Genomic DNA, 17,061 nt, shown 5'->3' with positions numbered 1-17,061 from the left:
AGAGGGCCTTGTGGGTATTAGTAAGGAGTTGGAGCTTTATTCTGAGTATGATGGGAAGCCACAGGAGTGCTTAAAGCAGAAGAATGAATGATGCTATTTACATCCTTATACATCATTCTGACTGTGCTGTGGGAAGTAGACAGGGGTGGGGAAAATGCATCAGAAAGCAGTAGATCAGTTGGAAGGTGGTTCTGGTTGTCCAGGTGAAAGATACTGGTGGCCTGAACCAGGATGGTGTGGTGGAGATGGTGAGAAGTGGTTGGCATTGGATCCTGGTCTAGAGGCGGAGCCCACAAGACTTGCCAATGTATTAGATGCAAGACATAAGGAAGGGGAAGTTAAGGATGATTTTTTGGATTTTGGCTTAAACCATTGTAAAAATGGTGATGCCACTGACTGAAGAAGAGAAGAACAGGGGAATGACGGTCTTGTTTAAGTGTTGTCATGGTGGGGGTGAGGGTGTAGACAATCATTCTGTTGTGGAGGTATACATTTGAGATCTCTATTAATAGACCAAAGAGGAGACATTGGGTAAGCCTGGAGTTCGGGGTCAGGCCTTGTCTGGAGATTTAAATGTGGACATCATCAGCATTTGGAGATATAGGATCAACTAGGACACCACCATCCGATTGAATTTCCTGTAATGATGGACATCATTACATTTGTGGTGTCCAGCATGTTAGCCGCTAGCCACGTGTGGGCCCCTGAGCACTTGCAGTGTGACTGGTACAACTAAGAAATCGAATTTTTAATTCATTTAAATGTGAATAGCCACGTGTGGCTGGTAGCTACTGTACTGACAGTGCAGCCCTGGGGGGAGGGGGGCTTGGGGGGCGGGGACATAGGTAGAGAAGGTCCTGGGCAGGAGCTAGTGTCTTCACCGGCCAGTACACCCAGCCTCGCACCCCTATTTAAGCGTGACTTCACTTCCGCTGCCCAGTGCTTGCACAGTAATGCTTGTTCGGTGGTGGAAATCTTGCTTCTTTGTGAGAAACAGCCTGGAAAAGAAAGCGAACTGCCAGTCTTAGGAGGAATATTAGAAGAAATTCTAAGAGTCTCACAAAACTGCAGGAGTCCATTGTTTTTCACTAGAAAGCAAACGTGATCCTAGGCTTATCAGAATCATTTTAGCCTTGAAGGTGTGGCTTATGTTTTTCAGTTATGTTTTATGAGGGGAATTATATAGAGTGGTGGGTGTCTGTGAATTTGCAGATTCAAGACCGTGACTGGGTGATATCCCGTATGAATGTCAAGAGCCCACAGCAACGGGACTAAATACCAGCTTCATAATGCAAGTTGTGTCTCTTTAGGGTAGAGTGTGTTTCACTCTCTTTGTTAGGCAATCTCGTCCCCAGTCCAACTGCAAACATCAGTGAGTTTGCTAATATGAAAGAACTCTTTGTAAGTGACTGCCTTGTGCTTAAGAGTTCTTGCAACTATATGCTGGCAGTCAGGGAGGCCAGATTCCATAAAAAAAAAAAAAACAAATGGAAAGATGGGACATTGCTTTTATTAAGGCTGATTGCTGCTGCCATATTAGCTCTCTGAGAGCCCTTTGGTGACCGCTGCCTTCAGAGCAAATGGCCTTTCTGTGCTTAATTGGTGAAAAGTAATTCTCCAAACTGGAAGTGAATAGAGGTGAGGAGATTTCAGTCACTGATTTTAGGGGTGGGGGGGGTGATCCAAGGTCAATGTTCATCGAATGCCCATCACACAGTGGTTTTATGGTAGGGATTTGTTTTTCTCTGAGGCTTCATTGTGGTGGTTGGGGGGGGGTGCGTATGGTGGGGAGCAGGCTGGAAGGCTTGAGTGGCCATTGACCTCTTTTTGTTTTCCTTGAGAAAAGTGGAATTGTAGATTTCTAGGATTTGAAAACTGTGAAAAGGACTCGCTGGCCATCCATCCAGTCGAACTCTTGACATTCAGCTGAGGAAATGGGCCTAAGCGTGGAGATGCCTGGCCCCCAGGTCCCCCTACTCATTAGAGCTGAAGGGACAGGACCAGAGCCCAGAAAGAGGCCAGACTGAGGTGTTCTGGAGCAGCGGCTGGGGTGAGGTGGAGGGAAAAGAGAAGGTAGGATAATCAGAAAAATACTTAGGGAAGCCAAATAAGGAGAGAAGCCAAAGGAGGGTTGCACCAAGGGTAGAAATGGCTTACAACATAAATGTGGCCTTGACTTGGTGACCTTGTTCACCCAAACGGTTACCGGGCCCCCACTGTGCACCAGATAGAAAGCCCTGGAAGGAGGGGCAGGCAGGAGGTGACAGGCAGAGACCTCAGAAAGATGTGAGTGCCCACCTCACTTGTGGTTATCCTGAGATCGTGTCTGGGAGCAGACAGAGGCCTGTTTCCCCGAGGAAAGGGAGTGAGGTGATAGTCGGAAGAGGTGACCTGAAGGGGACTACTCGGTCCTGTTCGTGAGGAGAGGCAGGGAATCTGTTGCAGGCTGAGTAACAGCTATAAGCTAACCTTACTGGTTGTATTAATGTCCATCCCAAACACGTTTGTAACAGAGTGCCTCCCCATCACCAGTGGGCTGCAGTGTGACTTTGCCTGTCTTCTTCTTGCAGTATCGGAGCTTCAGGAGGAAGGCATGAACGCCATCAACCTGCCCCTCAGCCCGATCCCCTTCGAGCTGGACCCGGAGGACACCATGCTGGGTAACTGGGTCTCTTGTTCTCTGGGTTAGCCTAATGTCTTCAAGTGGAGCCACCCCCACTGACTGCCTTTTCCTTTTAAAGAGGAGAATGAAGTGCGAACAATGGTGGACCCAAACTCCCGCAGCGACCCCAAACTGCAAGAACTGATGAAGGTAAGAAGAAATCAGGAGGGGCATCAGCTGCCCCGCCCCCCCATCCCCCCCGGGTTCAACAGGCGTCTGTAGACCACCTGCTCTGGATGGGCAGCTCGTGGTCCCATAGGTGGACATCTCAAATTTAACAAAAATGGCACATGGCAGCTGCCCAGGGAATGGTGTGGATCGTAAGTGCCAGAGAAGTTAGTGCAGATGAGCTCACATTTGCCACGATCTTCAGGTTCACGCAGTCTTTCTGCTTTTCTCAAGGGCCCTCAAAGGCACCCTGCAAAGTAAGACTTCATGTCATCCCCGCTTACAGATGAGAAAAGTGAGTCTTAGAAAAGCCATTGGTTTGTGTATGGTCCCAGCTGAGTAGAGGAGATGGAATTCAAACAGAAGTAGATAGGATTGAATTACATTGTGTACGTTGTACCTGGCAGAGGGGCTGGCATGTGGTCATCCCCTGAAAAGTGTTTATGCCATCCCCCTTTGGATTCCCCATCCTGTGTTTTTCTTCATTAGCTTCTCCAAGCTACACTCAAAACAGGACAAAAAGGCACTGGACGCCAAAGTGCTTCGTTCAAAATGTGCATCAGATCTCTCATTTTCCTGTTCAAACCGTGTATGTAGATTCCTGCCAACTGACGGTTGAGGCCCATGCTCCTGAGGGTGGTGTTTGGGGTCTCATGCCCTAGCTGCCTGTTCAACCTTAGATTGTCCCCTCAGTCGCCACCTGATGACTAGTTACCACTACTCAGACACCTCTCTGTCTCCTTCCCTAAATGATGAGCTTCTCAGGGTTAGAGACCACCTCTTTTTTCATCATTGTACCCCAGGATCCAGCACAGAATATGACATGGAGCACATATTCAAAATGCTGGGTGGGTGGGTAGGGGATACGTCGGGTATGGCTGGATGGAGGGAGGGAGGAAGGGTAAGGAGGGAAGCTCCTACCAACAGTAGAACAATATAGAACAATGTGCTGTGAAGGCCCCGGGCTCCCCCCAGGTTTGGAAACCCAGCCCAACTACAGCCGCTGTAATAAAGGCAATCTATTTCTGCTAAGTCAAAGTAAGTCAAACACACAAGGTGATGTTCTTTGTGATTCCATTTTTACAAAATTATGGTGGTTGCCTGACACCTGTCCTCAGGGAAGGGGACTGACTGAGCACAAAGAGCCCAAAGGAACCTTCCTCTGCTGAGGGAACAGCTCTGCATCTTGGTTGTGGTGGTGGTTACACAACTGTGTACAATGACCAAAACTCACCAAACTGTATCTTTTAAAATGAGTTAATTTTACTGTATAAAAATAATAAACAAATGACCTGAAAAATTTTTAAATAAAAGACAACGGACTTGAACAAGCTTCAGTTTCCTTACCTGAAAAATGAAACGAATGCTCCCTCCCTCTCACGGGTGTTGTGCAGATTAACTAAAGGAGCTGGCCGTGGAATGGCTCCGCTCGGTGCTGGATGCAGGGGGTGCTCAGGTAATGACGGCCGCTGAGAGCGAGCCGAGAGAGGAGACTGCACTGGCCCCACGGAGATGTCGTTTGGGGCCAGGAGGAGAACAGTCCCTTAAAAGGGGACAGACAAGAGTTCGGTTCTGGTCTCTGTCCAGTCAGCAACGTGACCTTGGCAAGTACGTTCACTTCTGCGTCTGATCTCCCCTCCTGAACATAGGGGTGATAGTAACACCTGACCAAATGTCATAATAGGGGAAAGCTTTATTTATTCATAATTATATTCATATTTATTCATAAGATTTATTGAACATTTGGCCCTTGCCATATGTGATTCTTTTCTGCTACCTCAAGTGGGAGGTCTTTTCCTCCTCCATTTTAGAGGTGGGCCGTCAGAGGCTCAGAGCAGAAACTAGCCTGCCAGGTACACACCGAGGTCCATAGATGACAGAGCTACCCAAATCAGTTAGTGGGTCACTAACCCCAGTTTGTGTAACTCCAGAGTCAGTACTGTTGCCTGGTACTAGCTACACACCCAAACACTGTGTGAATGTCGCTTGCCATTGGGGTAAGGAATGGTAAGGGGCCAAAAAATATCAGCAGGGACACTGGTGTCACCAGCACTAGAAGTGCTTATACCGGAAAAATAGCAGGGCCCCTAGAGTTCACACTGCTTTGTATCCATCTCCTGAGTCACATGGACAGTTCTGCTGCTTTCCAAATCTGAAGTTCATTTAGATTTTAATTGTCCAGGATAAGAAAGCTGATCTATAAGAAAATACCCATGACTCTTCTCTTATTCGGTCTCTCTCCCCGTAGGTATTAATTGACTGGATTAATGATGTGCTTGTCGGTGAAAGAATCATCGTGAAAGACCTGGCTGAAGATTTATACGACGGACAAGTCCTACAGAAGCTCTTTGGTGAGAGGGGGGTTGAATGTTGCAGTGGAGAGCCTTGATCGGCGGGGGGATGGCTCACCGACTCCTACTTAGGAGTTGTGCTCAGCTGACAGCAGCTCATGTGCAGTGGACTAGGACTGTGCAGAGTGTGGGATGACAGACAGGGGAACCTCTAGATGTCCTCCTGCAATCTGTTCTACCGGAATGAATTGCAGAGGGAGGTCAATGACCAGATGGGGCTGCTCCCCCTAGCAGTTGAAGGTCATCAGCTGGGTAGATGAAAAGACTCCACTGTATACTGGAAAACATGCCTTACCCCCTCTAGAAAATTGTGCAGGTGTGGCCTCTGTAGGTCTATTTACGTGTGTGGGGGTAAGTGCATGTTTATATATACCTCTGTTACCTCTGGGCGTATGTGTGTGTGTGTATGTGTACTTCTGTGATCTGTGGACCTGTGTGTGTGTTCCTCTGTGTATCCCTATCTAGGTCAGGTGCAAGCATGTGGGAACCTGTGCCTCTGTGATGTTCGGCTTCTGCGTGTCTAGGTGTGTTGTCTCTGGGAAAGTATGTTCCCCTTGTGTGTTCCTGTGGAGATATAAGGCCTCCAGGGAGAGAAAGGCGAATTCAGGGCTGATCTTAGTGTTGAAAGGCCAAATTCAGCCTGAATGAATTTGGACTTTTCCTCAACTGCTCCCCGTTTTCTCTCTCGTCCAAACCTCTGCTCCAAGTTCTGGACTTCCATTCCTAGCTACCCTCACGCTGAGCTCATCTACTTTTCCAGAGATGTTTCTTGCCCTCTTTCTTGTGACGTCAGATATGTGGGGGGCCTCCAGGGCTCATTTCTTCTTGCCACATTGTCTCCTGCATCCATCCTCCCTGCCATTTTCACTCGTCTGAACTCCTGAAACAGCTTCCGGCCTCACCTTTGTGCCTCCCGGCTCACTGCCCCCAGCCCACCGCACCAGCAGACGAGCCTCCTGAAAACCCAAGTCTAGTCTTTCCAGTGCTTGCTCTCCCCTGCCAGGGGGACCCAGGCAGGCCCTGTGGCACCGCATTCAGACATTTCCTCAGGCGACCCCCAGCTATCTTTCAGCCTCAGCTCCGGACTCCCTCACACGCATGGCTTGTGCAACGTAAAGTGCCTAGGATCATGCCTGACACGCAGTGAGTGCCCCGTCAATGTCTTTCATCCTTTTCATGAGTACTGGTTTTATTACTTTCGTGAATACCATTGCTACGTTACTACGCACGCCTATTTACATCTCTATACTTCCGCCCATGCTGTTCCTCCCGCCTCGGGCCCTTCTCCCTCTCTCCGGCAGGCAAACCAATCTTGGGGTTCGTAGAGCGCACCTGCCTCTCGTACCTCCAACAAACACCTCTAGAAGTGATGGTCATGCACCTTCTGTGTTCCCCCAGATATACACACGCATACATACAGATGTGTATAGAATATACATGCCTTTATTCTATGACATTCCATGTTGTTTGTAGCTGTTCAGGGAAATGTCTGTGGCTCCTCAAGGGCAGGAAACACCACATCGTACTTATGTATCCAGGCGTCTCCAGTACTTGTAGTTTGCCTGCCACATGCGGTCGGGCACTTAGTGTGTACTGAATGAATGAGTGTTATAAAATCTAGTCATTTCTAGGAAGCTAAACTGATAAGGTGCTCAAACATCAGTATTAGCGAGTGTTAATATTTAAAGGCTTGTAAATGCAGCTCAACACGGAGAGGAAAAGGCTTTGGCACATGTCCGTGTAGAAAAGCCGAGAGCCTCAACTGAGCGTCTCTTTCAGTGACTGCAGCTTTTACCTCCCCAAGCAAATTTCCTGTCAGGATCTGAAAGTGTCTCAAAATGCTCTGTGCGGGCTTTTCAGGGCAAGGGTGGAACGTGGTCAGGGAATGATGGAACTTGGTCATGAGGTAATCTTGCTTCTGCACGTGGTTCCAGAACCTCCTAGCATCACGTCTGTGGAGCCCTGAGTCAGGCACGGGGCAGTCACATTCGATTATTATTTCAGATCTCAACGCTGCTTTTGTCAACCTAAGTTTAGACCCTTTGTAGGTAGATGGCTGGGCACACATATTAAAAAGCTACAGGCAGGATAACCGGGTGGAGAGAACCAGTTTGCAGGTAAAAATATGCCTTGGGAGCTCCTGGGAGGAGTCAGTCTGGAGATGGAGTTTGGGGTGACCCCTCCAACCTCGACTTCCCCTCTATTTTTCTATCTTCCTCTTTCCCAGCAAAGTTTATCAAAAGAATATTTGGCACTGTATCTGCTCCCCCACCACTGAACATGCCCCCCTGAGGGACAAGCTGGGTCCCACCCCAACCTCTCCACCGGCTTTCCCTTCTGAGGCCACCAGTGTCGATTCCGATGACCTCCTCTGCTGTGGCCTCTGACACTACTGAAAGTCTCGTCCCCCTTCCCCAGCGCAGGGGCTCCTGGGATCTCATGCCCTCCTGGTTCTCTTCGGCTTCCCACACACACCACTTCCCCCGACTTCTTGGTACGCTTTTCATCTCTGCATAATCGTGGGGACTCCTCAGTCTTCCATGCGTGGCCCCCTCCCCTCTCTCTCGATCTCACATCCTCTTCCTGGGTGTTTCACCTACTTCTACATTCCAGCCATCACCTCTCTGAGGATCACTCTCTGAAGCTGTAAGGTACTCCTCTGCCTTCCAGGCATGCCCACCTGGGTGTCACCCAGGCATCTTGGAACCAACCTGCCCCAAACTGACCTGCTTATCTCCTCCCCCTCCCCACCAAAGCCATTCTCCTTTCCAGAGGGATGAATAGTGTCACAACCACACAGACAGTTGCTCAGATTAAAAACCTAGGAGTCCTCCTCTCTTGTTCCTTCTCTTTCATCCCTTATATTCTGTTAGTCACAAATTGTGACAACCGGACTCCCAAGTGCATGTGTCAAACCATCCCATTTCTCAACCAGGTAGGATGTGTGAAGCACTTAGAAAGTACTGGCTCCCTCCATGCTAGGTCGGTGGAACTTTCTCCACGACTTTCCAGCCCCACCGCTGCCACCGTAACTTCTCTGGCTCCAAAAATCCTTTTCTCCATGGCATGCTGCTTCCTGCCCTGGTAGCCTTCTAAGAACTTTCAGATCCTCTTTATATTTTACTATTTGTCTTAACACTTCATAGGCCATTTGTCAGTAGGTTGTTTTTTTTTTTTTTAACTTTTATTTTGAACTAATTTTAGACTTAGAGTTATAAAGAGAAGGCAGAGTTTCTGACCCCCCGGCCCAGCTCCCTCTATGCTAACATCTTACCTGACCACAGTACAAGGACCAAAACTAAGAAATCAACCTCAGCATGATGATTAAGTTACAGAATTTATTTGGATTTCACCAGTTTTTTACATTTATGTCCTTTTTCAGCTCTAGAATCTAATCCAGAATCATACACCTTGTTCAGTAGTCATGTCCCCTCCAACCTGTGACGGTCTTTGCCTTTCCTGTCTTTCATGACCTTGACACTTTTGAAAAAGGACTGATTATTTTTTAGAATGGCTTCCAACTTGGGTCTGTCTGATGTTTTCTGAGGATTAGATGAAGGTTACATATTTAGGGGAAGAATACCACAGACGTGATGGGTCCTTCTCAGTGTACTGTATCAGGGGAGTACTTGAGGTTAGCATGTCTTATTACTGGTGAGTTAACCCTGATCACTTGGTTAAGGTGGTGTCTGTCAGAGTTCTTCACTGTGAAGTTACTATTTTTCTTTTAGTGATTCATATATTTAGGGGCGGGAGAGATAAGATTATGCAAATACCTTGTTTTTCCTTAAATTTTCCCCACTGATTTTAATTGTTGGAGCATATCTGCCTCAATTATTACTGTGGTTGGTCTAGTGGATAGTTTCTATTTTCTTCATTCCTTCTACATTCATCCATTCATTCATTTTTTTAGAGAGAGAGAGCACATGTACGGGAGAGTGGAGAAGTGAGGGGCAGAGGGAGAGAGAGAATCTTAAGCAGGTTCCATACCCACCATGGAGCCTGATGCAGGGCTTGATCTCATGACCCCAAGATGATGACCTGAGTCAAAATCAAGAGTTGGATGCTTAACTGACTGAGCCACCCGGGCACACCCATTCCTTCCACATTTATTAATTGGAATCCTTCTGTTAGGAAAAGTTGCCCATTTATTTATTTATTCAGTATTTATATCAGTATGGACACAAGGGTATTTATTTTATACTTTAGATTATAATCCAATATTACCTTTTTTTTTTTTTTTGGTTCCTATACCTCCAGCTTTGACCATTGGAGCTCTTTCAGGTTGGCTCCTGGCCACTTTGGACATGCCAACGCATGTTTTTTGTTCTTAGCACTTCCTTACTTTCTGGCATCATGAGATGTCCCAGACTCATCTTAAGTTTTACTTACTCTGGCCCTGGAATCAGCCATTTCTCCACAGAACTCTGATTTCTTTTGTTAGAATATCGTATTTAGAATCAATATCTGGGCATATGAGAGAGAGACTTTTTAACTTGCTATCTGTAGCGCACATAAACATCTATACGTAGGTACGGTACTATGACCTGGGAGTTCGAAGATGAACCAGGCTTTGATCATTCCCAGAAATCCACTTTCAAATTGTACTGGGGCTGGGCATGGGAGTAGGAGGGGCTGAGGTTGGGTTTAGGAAACTATGAAACACTGGCACTTAGAGGAAAATGGAAATGCCACAGGCACCTCCAGGAGTCTGGATGTGCTTAGCGAGTCACATCTCCAGAGCAGGATATGGATCTGGAATCCAGGGAACCAGGTTGATGACCTCATGGAGCAAGGACTCAGAACCTAGACATGACCAAGATCTGGAGGCAAGAATCTCTCGGCAAAAGGCTGTGTGTGTTTTACGGTCTTGGTGAAAGCCTGAATAGGTGAGCATCCCTGAGATGACAGGCCCACTCTGCTGAGCAGCATTGGCTGGGAGTTCTCTGACCACAAGCTCTGTGAAGGCAGGGTCATACCTGGGTCTCCGCTGCACAGCCACATGCTCCTTGTTCGGCAGCACGGTCTACTCTGCTTGCCTTTCTCAGAGAGCCCAGGCATGTCTGGGAGGTTGTCCTGACATACCCTTCCCCAGTCCTTCTTTCTGAGCTGCGTAACCCAGCAGCCGCTGTTCCCTGGGTCTTGCCTTGGCAGCATTTCCAAATTTAGGTTTTCCTGAAAGCAGATGCTGGGACAAAGACATGGGTTGAGGAAGTGTATATGAGAGGGAATCTCAGAAAGTGAATAATCAGGTGGGAAACGTAAGAGGGGAAGAGATAGGCCCTTTTGAGGGCGCATTCATAAGGACGGCGGCTCTGTTTGCACCCAGCGCTCAGTCCTGCGGTTTTCCCTCTGAGAAACCAGGTGACAACACACCTCAAGTCATCCTTCCCAGGACAGGGACCAGAGGCATTTACCCTCTGCCTCCCGTCACCCACTGGGTGAGGACTGCCTGTGTAAGAATTAAGGGCCTCCAGGTTGTACTCCTGCCAGAGAAGCTCTTGAGCAGGAGAGCTTTAGGGCTGGAGATGGAAACTGATGGGGTGTGCTGGGCACCATCTGCAGGTGAGCCAGGGAGCCCTGGGAAGGGGCATCCACAGCATCCAGGAAGACGAGAGGGCACACATCTGCCTTAGGAGCTGCTCCTCCTGAGCCTGGCTGTTTCTCTGTACCCTTGGTGCTGCTGCCAGGGAAAATGCAGATGCTGGCCAGCCGGGCCTGCCCATTTATGATGCCACCCCATCCCCTCAAGTCTCTCACACCAACAGCTCCGGCCCTTCCCACACCTCAGGACCAAAGCTTGCTCTATTTGCATCCCCAACACCTAGGCGATAGGACCGAGAGAGGCAGGAGATGAAGGATTCCAGAAAAATGCTTGCACAAGATAATCGTTTCATGTGAACATAAGCTTTCCTGACTTGGGATAGCTCTGTGAGTTTCCTTAGGGTATGTTTTATTTAACCGATTCTTATCTTTAAACATGTGCATGTCCTCACCTGTTTTGAGGGATGAAAGTCATAAGGCTCTTCCTTCTGATTTTCCCAATAGCATATGGGAAACAGGAGATCTTCAAGCATGAGATGGAGAAGGGTCCCTTGGACATAAAGGTTCTGCAGGAGGGTTTTTTGTTTCACTTTAGAGTGTGTGTTTGTGTCTTTGTCCCTGATAGACCCTAGAGAGCACATCTTACACTGACCTTACTCTTGTCAATTAATAGTCATTAAGCAACAACCATTTCATTTGCTACGTGCTAACTGCTGAGTTTAGGGATATAAAAGTAAATGTGGGGGCGCCTGGGTGGCTCAGTCGGTTAAGCGTCTGCCTTCGGCTCAGGTCATGATCTCGGGGTCCTGGGATCGAGCCCCGCATTAGGCTCCCTGCTCTGCGGGGAGCCTGCTTCTCCCTCTCACTATCTCTGTCTCTCTCAAATAAATAAAATCTAAAAAGAAAAAATTAAAAAAAAAAATGTGTTGCAGTGTAACATAGGATGTAACACAGTGCTTGATAGTACAGAGGGCTGTGGGAGATCAAGTAGTTTAGGAAAGGTGACATGAAAGAGGGGGCATTTTGAATGGGGCCTCATGGAAGGAGAATTTCAACCAGGTGTGGAAGGAAAAGAACATTTTAGTCAGCACAACAAAATGTTGCTGGTAGGCCCCTGTTGATTTCAGGGTGAGTGCAGGGAGAGTGTTGTGCAGACAAGGAGTGCGTGGGTAGGTGATCATCAAGATTGGTTGTGTGGGACTTGTGGCTGACACAGACGAGACCCGGATCTTGATTTCTTGCACCGTTCTTCAATAACAGAAACCAGGGTATGTGGAGAATTGGCAAACTCTAGGACTGGAGACTCTTGCAGTGCCAAAAAGAGGGGCTGAAAAAACGTATTTACCTGTGGGACAGCATGCTGAAAGTATTCAGGACCAACCTAAAACAGCCCCAGTAGCTAATGATGGAGTAATTTGAGCACAACAATGAATGACAGTAGAATTGTAGTCCAAAGTGTAAAATCAATATCCTTAAGTTCATACTGTTATAAATAGCTAAATAAGAGGAAAGGGACAACTCTTCCTCACTGAATAATTCTAAATAATTCATGTATTTACAACCCCCTCAAAGATTAACTCCCACCCTTTGAGTAGACTGCATTTTAGTGACGTGCTTCCAATGATTATAGTATGGAGTTGGGCGAGACAAATAGCTTTGCAATAGAGAAACAAGGTACAGACTCTACTTTGACCAACTGATCAAGCTTAACATCACCAATGATAAGTCATGTTGATAGCATACACCCTGGATACGATGCAATGAAAAGCGCACTTCACTTCCGTGGTCTTCCTCCCCAAAACCCATCACCTCAGTCTAACCATGAGAAAAACATAGGAAAAACCCAGTGCGCCTCAAAAATGTCAAGGTCATGAAGAGCAAGGAAAGTCTGAAAACCTAGAACAGAATAGAGGACACTAAAGGTGACAATGATGAGTAGGTGTGAACAGTAAGTCCTGTACAAATGTCAGTTCGGAAGTTGTGACAAATGTACTTTAGTAATGTAAGATGTTAACAATGGGTGAAACTGGATTCAGGATATGCAGGAACTGTCTGAACTATAATTTCAGCTCTTCTAGAAATCTAGAAACCATTTTAAAATGAGGGCATTAAGGAGGGCACATGATGTGATGAGCACTGGGTGTTATATGCAACTGATGAATCATTGAACACTACATCTGAAATTTATGTTGGCTAGTTGAATTTAAATTAAAAAAAAATTTAGAGAAAGAAGAGCCTTGAACAAAGAATTTTAGACTGCATTGGGTGGGTAGGCAATGGTAACTGCTGATGGCTTGTGAGCCAAGTGACATGATGAGAAATGGGGCTTTTGAAGGTGACCTAGGAGCCGTAGAGGAAGTGGAGGAAATACCAACAAAGCACCTCCTTGTGAGGTAAAGATGATATCAAATTAGAGGGGGAGCTGTATAGATGGGGAAAAGTTTCAAGAAAACCTAGCAATGTAAGGAATAAGCAGCTAAAGGAAACCAGTGATGTTGAATGGGGATGATCCTGTGAATCCCAGGAGGAGCAACATCTTGAAGGGTTGGATCATATTGGTTTTGACAGTCACTTCCCCACACCCCAAAGTATGTAGGCTGAAGTAGAAGCTGTGAAAGACTGGAGGAGGAATGAAGAGAAGGACAGGAGAACTAAGTTCCAATCTTGGTTCTACCACTAAAGCATTTCTCTGCAGCTCAGATCACTCTTCTGTAAAACCAGGATGATGGCCTCTACAACCTTCCAGCTGAGCTAATATAGTACCACTAGCCACATGTAGCTATTAAAAGTAATCAAAAGTAAAACGTATTTACTTACACCAGCTACACTTCAAGTGCTTGAGAGCCACATGTGTCTACTGACTACATTTGGATGGTGCAGAAATGAATATCTCTGTCATAGCAGTAAGTTCTTTTGGACAGCATGCTCTAAGGTCTTCCCACTAAAATGGTCATTGATTCTAGGATACTTGCAGATAATGTATACTGCTATTCTTAAAATGGAGGAAGCATTTTCTGGCCTCAAGCTGGATGGCAGTCTGTCTTTTTATTTTTATTCTTTTATTTATAAGTAGTAGAGAAGCTCTCTAAAATTTCTTACTAAGTCCAAGTGCAGAACTGTACATATAGGTTACTGTGTGTGTGAGTTGAGGGACACATCTAATGCTTGAGTATGTAGAGAACATCTTTGGTAATAGTCACAATTAACTGTCTCTGTAGAATGGAACCAGGGAACTTGGGACTACAATGGGAAGAAGGGACTTAAGTTTCACAGCTTGAATTTTTTGCATGTTTGTATATTATCAATCTTATTAAAAAAATACAAGAGTTATATATATAAATGTCAGTAGCAAATGTGAATTATTCTATCAGATGTCAAATAATCCTTGATACATTTCAGCAGCTATCCCAAGTGAAACAGTAAGAAAAGGAAACTACCTAGCTATGATAAAGATGAAAACTAACAGTGAATATATTAGTGACATATCAAAGACATGGTCTTAGGAACAAGTCAGAGATGATGGCTCTCACTACCATTATGTTTTGGATGCACTACTTAGTGTAATAAGAAGAAAATAGATTTTAGTGTTCAACATTATGGCTAACTAGGTGTTCAGACAAATCCTCTTGGCGTGCTTTAAAAATCTGGGTAAGACTTTAAAAAGGTTTTTTTTTGTATTGCATGCCTAAACTGGTGTGGAAGGAAAGGAGATTGTTCTGATGCCAAAATGAAGGAAGTATAAATCCAGTAAGATAAGTATTAATTCCTAATGGCCTATAGCCTAAGGTTTAATAGGTCACACATACAGGGTCAAGAGAAAAAGCCTGGATGGAGTTGGATCAGAGACCCCTGGATAAAGCCAGGGGTTTCTGAAGGGCAACAATTTCAGTGGGTAAACTAGGAAATCTTGTCCCCCAGAGAGTCAGTAAGGATAAATGTCTCATCCTTGGATATGTGTGGAATGACAACAAAAAGTCTGCCCTTGATAATTCTTTATCAAATGTCTGTACCCACACAGATTTAGGGCTAGGATTAAAGCCCCAAGATGGGAAGGAGAGAGGAAGATGGCAGAGTACAAGAATCCTGAGCTCACCTCATCCCACAGAAGCACTAAAACAACAACTAATATGTAATACAGCTCACTCTAAAAATGACCTGAGAGTAGCAGAGCAGATCTCTACAACTAAAGAGAAGGCCACATCGAGAAGGATAGGAGGGGAAGAAACATGGTAGGGAACCATGGAACAGTGGTGACCCGCATGCGGGAGGGATATTATAGGCACCAGAGGACCTCCCTGAGGAGTAAGGAGATCAAGCCCCAAATCTGGCACCTGGGGGGCCTAAAGTCCCCATAATGCTGGCTTTGAAAATCATTGGGGCTTAACTCTGGTGGGTGGGGGTAGCAAGCCAAGTCTCTGCTCTTAAATGGCCAACACACTATATCACTTGACCTGAGACCCAGCACGGAAATAGCAGTTTGAAAACTGCCTCGGGTGTACATCCAGGAGAATTATTAACTAATTTTAGGACATGTGCCAGAGTGGGGTAGGTGTCTGCAGGAGCTTTCTCTGGGAATGGAGGTGCTGACAGGCATCATTTTTCTTGCCCTCCTTCAGCCTAGCTAGCTGGACAGTTGTAGAAATAAGTTCTGACACTCTCCATCTACCTTGTAACTCTAAAGCAGCTCCTACCACAGCCATGGGGCAGCCCCAGACAGTACCAATGCCTTTCTAGAGCAACTCCTTCCCCAGGCTTGGGGCAGCTAGTCCCACCCACCATCATACCCACAGTAGTTGCAGCCATCCATGCCAGGGGCAAGTGTTGCCCACCAGTGTGCCCACAGCAGTTGCATCCCAACCACAACAGGAGGGCATACACAGCGCACATGGAGGACACCTGTGGAGTACTTGTTTCTGGTGACTGGAGGGATTGTGCTGGACACCACAGGATGCATTCTACAGAAGACCACTATTTTCAAGACCAGGAGACATACCTGACCTACCTACTACATAGTAAGAAACACAGAGAGTCAGACAGAATAAGAGGAATATGATCCAAACAAAAGAAAAAGACAAAAACCCCAGAAAAAAACAGCTAAACAAGATGGAGATAAGCAATCTACCCGACAAAGGGTTTAAAGTAGTGGTCCTAAACTACTCACTGGACTTGAGAAAAGAGTGAATGAACTCATTAAGAACTTCAAAAAAATATGAAAAATAACTAAGCAGAGCTGAATAATAACTGAAAGGAAAAACACCTTAGAAGGAATCAACAGTAGAGGATGCAGAAAAACAGACCAGTAATCTGGAAGACAGGGTAGTAAAAAGCACTCAAGATGAATAACAAAAGGACAAAAAGAACTGTAGAAAATGAGGATATGTTAAGAGAACTCTTCATCAAGAATAATAACATTTGCATGATAGGGGTTCCAAAAGGAGAAAAGAGAAACATGGGGGCAAAACTTATTTCAGTATATAATAGCTGAAAACTTCCCTAACTGGGGAAGAAAACAGGCATCCAGGTCCAGGAAACACAGAGAACACCAAACATGATGCACCCAAGGAGGTCTACGCCAAAACACATAGTAATTAAAATGACAAAAAGATAAAGAGAGAATCTTAAAAGCAGCAAGAGAAAAGCAAACAGTTACACACAAGGGAAAACCCATAAGGCTATCAGCTAATTTTCCAACAAAAATTTTCAGGCCCAAAGGGAGTGGCATGCTATATTCAAATTGATGAAAAGAGAAAACCTACAACCAAGAATACTCTACCCAGCAAAGTTATCATTCAGAATAGAAGGAGAGATAAAGAGTTTCCCAGACATTAAAGGAATTCATCGCCACTAAACTGGCCTTACAACAAACGTTAAAGGGACTTCCTTAAGTGGAAAAGGCCATAATTAGAAATTTAAAAAATTATGAAAAGAAAAAAATTTCACTGGAAAAAGCAAACATACACTAAAGGGAGTAAAGCTGGTATGAAGATTAAAAGAATTATAAAACCAATTATATCTTAAAAAATAGTTAAGGGAATCAAAAAGATACAAAATAGGACATCATATACATAAAACATGGAGGGAAAGGAGTAAAAATGAAATTCTTTTAGAAAGTACTGAAACTTAAATGACCATCACCTTAATATAGACTGCTATATACTTAGGATATTATATATGAACCTCATGGTAACCAAAAGCCAAAAATCTCTCTTACATAAAAGATTAAGAGAAAGGAATCCAAGTATAACACTAAATAAAGTCATCAGTGACAAGAGAGCAAGAGAAGAAAGGAACAGAGAACCTACAAAAATAACCAGAAGACAATTAACAAAATGGCAG

At 45.5% G+C, this 17,061-nt stretch overlaps 1 protein-coding gene across 2 annotated transcripts in view; it reads left to right on the top strand.

Annotated features, from left to right (window-relative positions):
- Positions 1-17,061, top strand: part of PARVA (parvin alpha) — a 171,735-nt gene that overhangs the window by 95,804 nt on the left and 58,870 nt on the right. Inside the window, exons 1-4 of one of the 2 annotated variants that reach the window (XM_036087881.2) lie at positions 1,509-1,638; positions 2,571-2,660; positions 2,742-2,812; positions 5,079-5,181. In XM_036087881.2, coding sequence (XP_035943774.1) covers positions 2,594-2,660; positions 2,742-2,812; positions 5,079-5,181 — 241 coding nt within the window. In that variant the 5' untranslated portion in view covers positions 1,509-1,638; positions 2,571-2,593. Of the gene's footprint in view, positions 1-1,508; positions 1,639-2,570; positions 2,661-2,741; positions 2,813-5,078; positions 5,182-17,061 lie in introns of those variants that run through there. The other variant, XM_036087879.2, reaches the window with a different exon arrangement.

This window comes from Halichoerus grypus, chromosome 11 (genome assembly GCF_964656455.1).
Source record: "Halichoerus grypus chromosome 11, mHalGry1.hap1.1, whole genome shotgun sequence".
In the NCBI taxonomy this organism is placed as follows: domain Eukaryota; kingdom Metazoa; phylum Chordata; class Mammalia; order Carnivora; family Phocidae; genus Halichoerus; species Halichoerus grypus.
This window is presented reverse-complemented; position numbering and strand designations above follow the sequence as displayed.